Source organism: Chaetodon trifascialis, chromosome 9 (genome assembly GCF_039877785.1).
Source record: "Chaetodon trifascialis isolate fChaTrf1 chromosome 9, fChaTrf1.hap1, whole genome shotgun sequence".
Classification (NCBI taxonomy): Eukaryota; Metazoa; Chordata; class Actinopteri; order Chaetodontiformes; family Chaetodontidae; genus Chaetodon; species Chaetodon trifascialis.
The window spans coordinates 1,713,301-1,724,599 of NC_092064.1; the positions used below are offsets into that span (position 1 = coordinate 1,713,301).

General features: G+C 41.1%; 1 protein-coding gene across 1 annotated transcript; it reads right to left on the reverse strand.

Annotated features, from left to right (window-relative positions):
* Positions 1-1,894: 1,894 nt before the first annotated feature.
* On the reverse strand, positions 1,895-6,605 carry kcnj13 (potassium inwardly rectifying channel subfamily J member 13). Its single transcript, XM_070971004.1, has 2 exons — positions 6,089-6,605; positions 1,895-2,469 (listed from the first exon to the last, which is right to left on the reverse strand). The coding sequence occupies exons 1-2, from the start codon at positions 6,603-6,605 to the stop codon at positions 1,895-1,897; spliced, it is 1,092 nt and encodes a 363-aa protein (XP_070827105.1).
* Positions 6,606-11,299: the final 4,694 nt, after the last annotated feature.

An 11,299-nucleotide genomic window follows, 5' to 3' on the forward strand; every position in this document is an offset into this window, starting at 1 on the left:
CGCTCGCTTTTTAAGACATGAACATGCCTTTGTTCCGAAAGGCTTCCAATGAATAACCTTAGCGGCTTAATATTGACAGTGGAATTAAAACCATTTGATAGTTTGTTGTGATTATCAGCTCATGTTGATAGCCTATAGCATATTGCTTCAGTTTGGTTGCTAGTCCACAAACATTGGTAGAGCAAATCATTGATCAGCACACATGAATGCCCTTATGTAGAGATGACAGAAGAGTCATTGCATTCTCTCCCTTCTTTATTAGTACTTACTCTTTCAACACTTTGAATATACCTGCCACTCATTCCATATGTAGTTTTACAGGGCTGGCACTGAGGCATGTCAATTTTAAATTTCCTTCTGTTCCAAAAATGATTCTGTTATGATGTGGAAAATATTCACTTCAGTTTCATAGAATATTTAAATCCACGGGTGTAATGCATTGTTAAACTAAATCAGTGTAATGATTAAATGCCATGAAATCCACAGGGAACAGGATCAAGGACCATTACAGTGTTTTAATACATTCACTACAAATCGCATATACTTTATATTTCTGCTTGACATTTTATAAGATTTTAATTTGTGAATGTCTGTCTTGATTTGAAGGTTGGTTGAGTTGATTTTTTCTAGTCTATATCCTGTATACTTTTTATCTTGACCCTTCTGTTTCACTGTTTTTTGCTCCTTGTAATATTTGCTGGCTGTAACAACTTAATTTCCCCGGTGTGTGATCAATAAAGACTTATCTTATCTTCCCCTTAGGATGTATCATGCAAACTTTGGTGGTGCATCATGAGGACAAAATTTCACTTTGTGCAATACTTCAGTTTAGTTTATGACCAAATACCTGCAAAAGTAATGACACATTCCCATCAGCCTCAGCTGTACTTTGTGCTTAGCTATAAGCAAATGTTGACATGCTAACACACTAAACTAAGATGGTGACCGTGGTAAACATAGACTGCATGTCAGCTCTGGCTGAATCTATATGTCTGGACTTAAGATGTTCACATAATGAGTGTATATTACATTAACCATTAGCTTCTTTTATTCATTCTTTCACCTATCTCTTTGTGTTACACCATAAATCCTGTCCTATAGGGAATTTTATCGCTTCATGAGCCAGAGACCACGCTTACTTGATGCGATGAGTACACATGTCCTATCAGTGGACATTTGGATTTAGCCATGGTCAGTGTGTTAGCATGGTAACATTAGAATTTAGCTCAAAGCATCACTGTGCAGATGGTGCCACTAAGGTAGTTTTAGACTCACTGGTTTCTGTCACTTTCAACAATACAAAACACTACAGTATTGTTTATGGTGTCATGGTCCTTTGAATGTGACTGAAATGGGGGTGGCCAGAGCAAGCTGTGGAGCATCCATCCATTAGCTATATCTGTGGTTGGTGGGGGTGATCAAGTCTGATAGTCTGACACTGGGCGGGAGCTGGTGTACACTCTGGACAGTCATAGGGTTGACACATAAAGACGGATAATCATTCATGCTCACACTCAGACAAATTTAGTGTTGTCAATTACTCTAACCTGCATGTCTTTGGACTGTGGGAGGAAACGAGAGCACCCAGAGGACATCCATGCAGGCACCGGGAGAACATGCAAACATGCAAACTACACACAGAAAGGCCATAACCAGTTAACCAGGTTCAACCCTAAAACCTTCAAAGTTGCAAACAACTGTAATACTGCACCGCCTTGTAGAGTAGTGCGACATAATGTGCTGCTTATGGAAGTTAAAAAATGGAAAAGGATTTAAGTTGGTATATCTTTAAACAAGTAGCTCCTGACAAAAATGTCTTCCCCCTTGTTAAACTCCCTTGTTATCTCTCAGAAATTATCCCAATGACACTTCCCCTTTCCCCTTACTCAAAACCTTACTCCATCCTGTCACTGCCATCACCATTGATCTGCACCACACAGTCCTTACTCAAAGGCTCCTTTGAGTGGGTCGTGTCAAAGTGCTGGGTGCTCACCATGTATCTCCCCCGAGCATCCAGCCCTAAGGCAGAGACAAATCGACGGTCAAACTGAATTTCTTGGCGCAGGTAGGAGGTCCTCTTCTGGCAGGAATCACCAGTTCCCTCCTGCAAAGCTGACAGAAAGACCACCAATTCAAAGTGGTTGGATAAGCCTTCACACAGGGCAGGATAGAGGGGGCTCCGGCGGTCCAGGGGGTGGTAAAAGGTGAGTGGGAAGATGAAGAAGGGACAGGGCTGCTGGCCCAGATGATCCAAGTGGAAGTCCAGGGAGGTTTGGTGCAGGGCCTGGCCGTCATGCTCCTCATACAACACAGCACTCACCTTTACATCCACCAGAGGTCGCTGCAGCACGTTGGTGGCTCGTAGCATGAGACACGTCTCTCCCTGATGTTGGCCCACCACTGCCTGGGGGCTGAATTCAATGGCTCCTGCCCGCTTCTGGGGACGTGCAATCTTGGCTACAAATGCACCTGAAGGTGAACACAATAACACTTCAATGTAATATGATGTTGAGAGGTTTTGTCCTTCTTAGTGGAAAATGTTTGTCTCATGCTGGTTTGTAGGAAATCACAGCAAATCAAATTGGGCCCTGACAAAAGCAGTATGGGTAAAAATCACAAGATGCTCTATAGGCACAAAATGAATAGGCCTCAATTGTAATTAAGTAATGTTAGAACATGACATGTTCAGTGTTCAAGTCCAATTTATAATGTGGTTCTGTTTTGCTTTTTTATTTGGCTTTTGTTGTCTGCTTGTGCCCCCACCCAACATCTTCCCTCAGGACCAGTGTTTCTAATGGGGCCATGGTGGGATACAAGCTAAGTCCTTCAGTAGGTAGGCTAAAGGGTCTGCATGCTCCTTCCCCTCCCCCACAGCTTTCCAATTTTGGACGCGGGGCTGTATCTGACAACTTTTGTAATTTTCCAAAATAGAAAAACTGCCCAGCTGTGTGGAGGTGAGAAGGTGGGCAGGAATTTGTCAGCATTCCCAGTTTTCTTGGGATTCCCCCATATATTACCATTCTCTCCCACTGTCCTCCTGTTTAATATTTTCCTGTAAATCTCCCACATTTGTAACTTTCAAAAAAACAAGAAAAAGTCCTTCATAATGTTGACAGGTGACAGTATGTAGAACATTAGCTGTGACATCTAATGATAAGATTTTCACTGAAACTGCACCCACCAATAAAACAAGAGGAAAAAGAAGAAGATGGGAAGAATGGAGTACCTGGCAAAATGCTAGAACATCAGTCAAAGTCTTGCATTTTGTAAAATATGTTGGTGTATCAAATGAAGGGAAAGCCGATATGAGGCAGCATGGCAAACCTGCCATGCATAAGTGCGCCCAAGAGGTACAAGGACATCCTCTACCAATTACTGTATTTATATCTCATTTTCATTATTGCCCTCTCCTGCCAGTTGTCATAAGTGGTTGGGCAAGTGGTTGCCTAGTGGGGATTTTAGGATTCACTGTGTGTACTCTTGTCCAAATGTAAGGGGTACAGACAGTGGTGGAATGGCCCAGGGCGAGAAATTTAGGCTATAGTCACCTGTAGGGCAGGAACCACAAATAATATGGTTAATGACCAACCTGCTCCACCACCTAAGCAACAGTTCAGTGAGGCTGCATATGCTCTACTTCTAAATGCTAAATATTTTTAGCTTGTGTATTGATCTCCAACTCGGCAGCTGCTTGAAAAATGGAAAATTTGACTTGATGATGCATTGTCTATTCTTTATATTTAGGTCATCAGCTGCCCTTAGGCCTTGGACTTCCTCAACCTCTTGCGAGTAGGACTCTGACTGGTTGGTTTGAAAAACTGTCTCTCTGGCTGATCAAAGACAACATACCAGCCAGCCTAGACCCTCACTAGACTGTGTTCAGAACGAACAGATTCATAGAGAATGTTATCTCCATTGCCTTCCACTCAATCTTGACATTCCTTGAAAATGACAACACACAACACAGCATTCAACACGATCTCCCCATGAACCTGACTGTCAAACTTAGCTTTCAGGACTTGAGTGCAGCTGGATATTGGACCTCCTCACAAACAAACCCTCGACGATTCAGACTGGCAGTCACACCTCCCCCACTCTAGTGCTCAAGACCAGAGCCCTACAGGGCTGTTTACTAGGCCCTCTCTTGTTCATTCTGTATACCCATTGCTGCAATCCCTAACATGGAGAGAACCCTGTTGTGAAATCAATAGTCTTGAAAAGTGGTGCACAGAGAGCAACTGACTACCCAATGTCAATAAAACAAAGAAGCTGATTGCTGATTTTAGAAAACAGGAGTCAAAGACACACCCCTTTATACATGGGTGCAGCTGAGGTAGAACAGGTGAAGAGTTGTAGGTTCCTTGGAATTAGCAAGACAGAGCCTGTCATGGATATCACACATCTGTACCCTGGTTAAAAAAAAAAAAAAAAAGTTCCTGTTCTTGTTGACTTACATACATAGAGGAGTGATCAGAAGCATCTTGACTGGAAACATCACAAACTGGCATGGGATGTGTACGGACCATGACAGGAGGGCTCTACAGTAGGTGATTAAAACCGCCCAGAACATGACTAGTACCCATCTATTTAACCAATCAAGAGGTGCCTACACAAAGCCCAAAGGATTCTACCCCTACCACAACAGCCGTCTGGCATGCTACATAGAAGTATCCAATGCTATAAGACCAGACTACAAAGCAGGCTGTGAGACTCAATTCATCCTCCACATTCCACCATAAATTATAGTTTTATTTTAGTTTGTTTTATGTATCACACAAAAGGACAGAGGTCTGAATGGCATTGTACAACCCTGTCCTGGGCAAAGATGGGTAAATAAACCTTGTTCCACCATACACTAATTTAAAGCTTTGTTCTAACTATCTACGTTGGCACACATTAAAGGAGGGCTGTATGGTGTCTGAGGATGAATTCTTACATTAATCTTACGTGTAGTCTGCCTTCCCAGCCCACAAGAGGATCTGAATTTTGTCTATGTACAGTATATGACATGAGTATTCATGTGTTAGATGAAATCTATCATCTTTGGATAGGCAGTTTCATCATTCACATTTCCAATCTATGGGTCAGTGCTTTTCAGATAAATCAGAGGTGTCATGAGATGATTAAAAAATAAGTTGTGATATACAAATATTTGCTTTTTGTGAAATATTAGATAATTTACCATTATTACTAATTCAAATTAGACCATGCAAGACATTTAGTGGAACCGCTAACAACTAGCAGACAAAGGGCCCCAACTACACACAGATCTTTTGTTAGTGGTCACAAGATCTTGAACGTGTACAGTAACTAGTAACTATAACTGTCAGATAAATGTAATACATTGAGCATTGAGACCACTTTTATAATACTCACTGTGTCATCATAGACTTGGATCCCTCTGTATAAATGCAATATCAAGGGTCGCCCAACAGATGTCACATTTTGTTTGCATTTTGTTTGTTTTGAAACAATAAACTATTTTCAGCGCAATTGTTTCATAGTGGTTCAATGTTTCATAAATCTCTTCCTTCTCAGTTCAACACTTTAAGGGCTGAACATCAAGGCTACAAACAACCCATAATGCAGTCTGTCTTACTGTAAGAGACTCACTCTGTAACACAAGGACAGGTCCTGATTTCTGTGTCTTCCCAGTGTTTTCCCTTATATTTTCCAAAGCTCTGCTCTCTGAGGTTGGGGTTAGATCTTAAGTCAGGACATGGTTATGTGTTTTAGAGATAACTGTTACTCACAGTTAAGGCAAGGGATGGTTTGCTGGAGGTTGAACAGCGCAAGGTTTGAGCTAAGACTGATGGAAAGGGAAACACAAATCGATGGGGAAACAAACTTAACAAAACACTCAATTGTCCGCTGTTGTAAACATATAAATATCTTGTCCTCGAATGTCGTTCACTGTTTCAACTGTAATGTCCAGAAAAAACAGTTTCTTAATATTTGGCCAATATGTTTATTAGCTTCAATTCTGACTTCAGGTTGGGTTCCATTGGGTTCCACAACTGAGACTGTAATGATGCAATAACTTAATGATGTTTTTAGAGAGAAGACATTGGGAATAAGAGAGTTGTACCTGTGATGAATGCTTCGAGCATGAGCCCCAGTAGCATCTGCACAGCCAGCAGTGCTATGGCACTGGGACAGTCCCCACTAGGGAACATGGTGCCGTAGCCGATGGTCAGCTGTGTTTCCAAAGAGAAGGAAAAGGCAGCAGTGAAGCTGGTAATGTACTTCACACAAACCACATGCCCCTGTGGGGGGGCATCATGATCCTGCACAGCCAGGTCTCCATTGAGGTGGGCCAGCAAGTACCACAGGCAGGCAAACAGCAGCCAGTGGGCAAGGAAGGAGGCACAGAAGGCCAGCAGGACCCATCTCCAGCGCAGACCTACCAACAGTCCCCATAGGTCCTGCAGGGCCAGCAGCCAGGCTCTGCCTGTAGCCTCACGCCATGAGCCTGAAGGGCATACAGGTGGACGAAGGGCACAACGTCCGTCTTTAGTGACCAGGCGTTGGCAGGGTGGAGAGGACAAGAGAGGAGAGGAGGAAGCTTTTCCACCCAGAACACTACTGTTGGATTTGGTTGTCATGGTTGCAGATGGATCTCAAGTTGGGTTAGTCAATGTGAAGATTATCCTGAAACAGAAAATAATAAAATAATCACTTAATGCCAATATTGTTTTCATCTCTGTTTGTTGAGTGTAAGGATAGAGATATGCTAGCCTTGCCAAGCTCAAAGACTGAAATCAGGTGAGAGTCAGCTGGCCTTGCAATGTCAAAAATTAAACTCAACAACATTTCTTAGCAAATGATCTGAGTAGTAACTGTAGTCAGCTGTAGTTGGCAAAGAAATGGCTCCAATGTTACCTGCTAAAACAACACTGACTTCGGTTTATATTTTGAGTTTACATTTTGCTACACATATACATAAACAATGTGCAAATTAGCTTTCTTTATCTGACTTTGTTCCAGACTTCAACATCCCAACAGCCATGGATGGATTGATGACCCTCTGATGTTTCCTCTAGCTCCATCATCAGGTTAAAATTTCAATGTGTCCAGTACTTTGGTTACGAAATACCTGCCATACTAATGACATTCTCAGCAACCCCTGCTGTACTTGGGCTTCGACTTGCTAAACTAAGATGGTAAACATTGTAAACAGTGCTTGCTAAACATCAGCATGTTAGGTCAATGTAAGGATATTAGCATGTGGACATCAGCATTTACTGGGGGGAATGTGGGGGTTGTAACACCCCCAATAATCAAAACCAGCCAAAACAACCCTTCTAATAATCTCTTGATGGAAATTATTTATTTTAATAAAATATTAATTAATTGCGGATTATTTTATTTTGTAATTCAATAAGCAAATAAACAACAGCAACAAAAAAAAATATATTTTAATCTGACCACCCCTCCCCTGCAGCAAATTTGGTTACACCCAACCCATTTAGCGTTCTCCCACCTGCGGTACTGTTAGATGGACTGAGCTGTGGTGTCAGAACAATGCAGCAAGAGCAGAAATGAACAGAGTGGTGTAAAGCCCAACAATTTCAAATTCTTTGTAAGTCAACAAGTAAAAGAGGGAAAATCTCTGTCCAAAAGGAGGTATGCTACGGAGCCCTGGACCTGACATGGAGAAAAAAAAAAAATTCGTTCCCACAAAATAGTAATTCGTGCGAACGAAAAACTAATTCGTGCGAACGAAAAACTAATTCGTTCCCACGAAATACTAATTCGTGCGAAGGAAATACTAATTCGTGGGAACGAAATAATTAATTCGTGGGAACGAAATACTAATTCGTTCCCACAAATTAATCACAGGCTTATGCTGCTGCCGATCGCACGTGGCACAATTCTTATTGTCAACAAAGCGGCGACACACAGCCACATACGCAAGCACAGTCTTTGATATGTCATCAGATACAATGGGACAATCAATAAAGATAATTTAATGTAGTAAATAGTGTTTGTTGTGGTTATTTTGCACAGAAATGCGCCTGACATCTTCTTTGAAGTCTGTGTGTGTGGGCGTGTTTACACATGGCTACTGACGCTGCTGACAGACAGGAGTGAGGGATCAGACGAGAGTCACAGAGTTGCACAGCTGGTCATAGCTTTTATATAACTGTGTCTCTGGTGAAATTCATAACTTAAACTACAGCATTGGATCTCACGATTGTGCGTTTTGGTGTCATGTGTTTTATACCACATTGTAGAGGAGATCGTCCTGTTTACTTTGATATGCATATCGCCGACCTTCACTGTACAGAGACCTATTTAACACGAACTCAAACATGAGCGTAATTTTAATCGCACTTCGCGTGTTTCGGTTCCATTGGGTTAAAAATGATGTTATGGTCAGTACAGCGTGCATCCACTTGTTCCATAAGTACAAAATTCTGCATTTAGCAGTTTGAGTATGCCAAGAGAGATTGACAGCTGGAAGATTGATTCAAAGTAACTGTTTTCAGGAAAATGAAGACCTGGGGCCTGTTGCACTAAACTAGGATAAGGGATTAAGCCGGGTGGTTATCCTGGCTCAACTTATTTGTGATGCGTTTGCACAAAAGCAGAATAGTAGAAAGTAGAAAGTATATGTTATGTGATAAGTTACCATGGAGATTCATTCTGTGGAGCTAGCCTGCTCCAGACCAGGCTAAGTTCCAGGATCTATTTAATCTCATCCCTTATCTCAGTCAGCAGTCATCACAAACGGAATCCAATAGTTATTCCACTGCCCACTACACATATCACATTCAACCAGATCCACTGTCATTATTTAAACATTAACACAAAACATAAGCATCATTAATTTCAATTTTAATTAATAACATTAATTTCAATCATTGTAGATAAATGATGATCTTAGATGATGTTGCAATCATTAGATAGACAGTTTCCCATAGACTATATATAAAATACACATCCAATATAAATAGAAATACACATCAAAGAGTAACATGATGTTCCTTTATTGAATAAGGATAAATCAAAGCATCAATTCCTTTCCAAACTGAAGTCACACAGTGACTCTACAAGATAGAAAGCACAGAATCAAAGCATATTATACAACACAAGAATAAATACACATTCAAAGGTCTGTATATAATACATCCCACATGTCTCCACACTGAAATAAATGCAGGACAAATCCGTACACAACAAATGAACAGACAAATGAATGAATGCAGTAACCTCCCTGCAAGCTTGTGTACAGCACAAACAACAAACCAAATCAATTAAAATTAAAAAAAAAACAAACAATACAAATTCCTCTGCAAATGCAAGCCATATTTAACTGAAATTCACAGCGTGTGTCTCTGCCAATGACATGCATGAGTTAAGATCAACTTTATTTATCCCAAAGGGAAATTATCAAGGAGTTCAGGAGTTCAACAGTCAGTCAGATGGAGTTACATTTGCACAATTTCACTTACAATTTCAACTGATTCATAATCAGAATACAACCACGTTTTCGGAGATGTTAATTAACTATTTGGATTGTTATTGTGATGGTTTCAGCACTGAGTGTGTATTTGTGCGCTACTTGCGCATTCAGGCAGTCTGCAATACTTTGCCACGCTTTCTCTCTTTGTTTTATAACTGTGGCGTTGTTGCCTTTCTTTTTAATTTGGTCCTTCACCTCCTTGTAAGCCTCCATGAGGATTTCTGCCTCCGACGGGGAAAAGTACGCCGCTCTAGTTGCCATAGTGAATCAGTGAATCTGTGATTCACTGATTCCGATTCAATTGCTCATGGGGGAATTGTTGGTTCTCTGTAGATAAAAGAGCTTGGTCTGTACCAGCTCTATATGGAAAGTGTCCTGAGACAACTTCTGTTGTGATATATATATATCACAACAGAAGTTGTCTCAGGACACTTTCCATATAGAGCTGGTACAGATATATATATATATATACAAATAAAATTGAATTGAATTGATCGATGGTGGGGTCTATTTGGGTAGCACAGTGGCACAAGTGGTAACACTGTCGCCTCACAACTAGAAGGTCCCCGGTTCGAATCCCGCTTCAGTGCCTGCTACTCGAGGAAAAAAGGGGCCTTTCTGTGTAGAGTTTGCACCCTGACCTGACAAGAAGATCACCACCTGACCTATGGTGACGAAAGAAAGGATGGGTGGCGCCACTGTCGGCGGGCACTGCCGCGGAGGATCGACAGACCGAGGATGGCTCAAATGCGGATAATTAATTTCACATTACATGGCATGTGCATGTAATATGTGTGGTACATGTAATGCTCCTTCTTCTATTTGAGGAGGACATGTGCACATACTTATCCAGGATAGGTTTCACCTGGCTTGATGAATCCGTGTCTGCTCATCCTGGCTTGGTCTTTGTGCAACCGATTAAGTTGGATTGGTTGAACTCAGCTCAGTCACTTATCCTGGATGTCTTAATCCTACTTTTGTGCAACGGGCCCCTGGTCTGCTGCATGCTTTTTAAAAACTTGGAGAGGATATCAAGACATTACACATCAAAAGGCTAAACTTTGAATGAAGTCATTAGTCATTGGTGTTCAGGTCAAAGTCAAGTTAAAGCCTTTTTAATTTTATTAATCAAGTATAAAGTTGTCAGATTAATGACTGAAGTCTAACTTGAGTCCAAGTCATGTGACTTTACAATTTTAGCCTCACTTCAAGACATTGAGACTTTTTTTGATGGATCTAGATTAGTGGGTCCTTTGAGCTAAGCTATGCTCAACAAGTGATGGATGCACAGAGATTAAATATCCTCATTTTTATACAAGTCTGGGTAAAACAGTAATCATATTTACCAAAATGTGGAACTGTTCCTTAAAGTCTGAACCGTAAGACATATTTACAGGATCACCATGCATCTAATGTAAACCTATAGTCTGCCGTACAGGGTATATGTGCTGACGAACTCTGAGCACCAGATGTATGTGAAGGCAATCCTGGCAGGCAGACAGCTAGAGTTCTGTCCTCGTCAGAGTTTCTATTTCTATGTCAATATTGTTGCCAGGAGATTAGAGCAGGTCCCAGCTGGGAATCTGTCTGAGGAACACAGCGACATGCAGAGTAGGAATGTGTGTTTGATCTGCAGGGAGCTTTAAACTTACTGCACTGCATGGCTGTCCACTCATCATGTTCACCAATTACAATATATGTTTACTATCATTTTAAGCATGCATTTATTATGCATTTGCATTATCTTCTGATGCATTTGTTTTGAACTTTGCATAACTTTCAAATAAAAAAGGGAGAGAGAGTGAGATATTTAAAGTTTGAACAAAAACT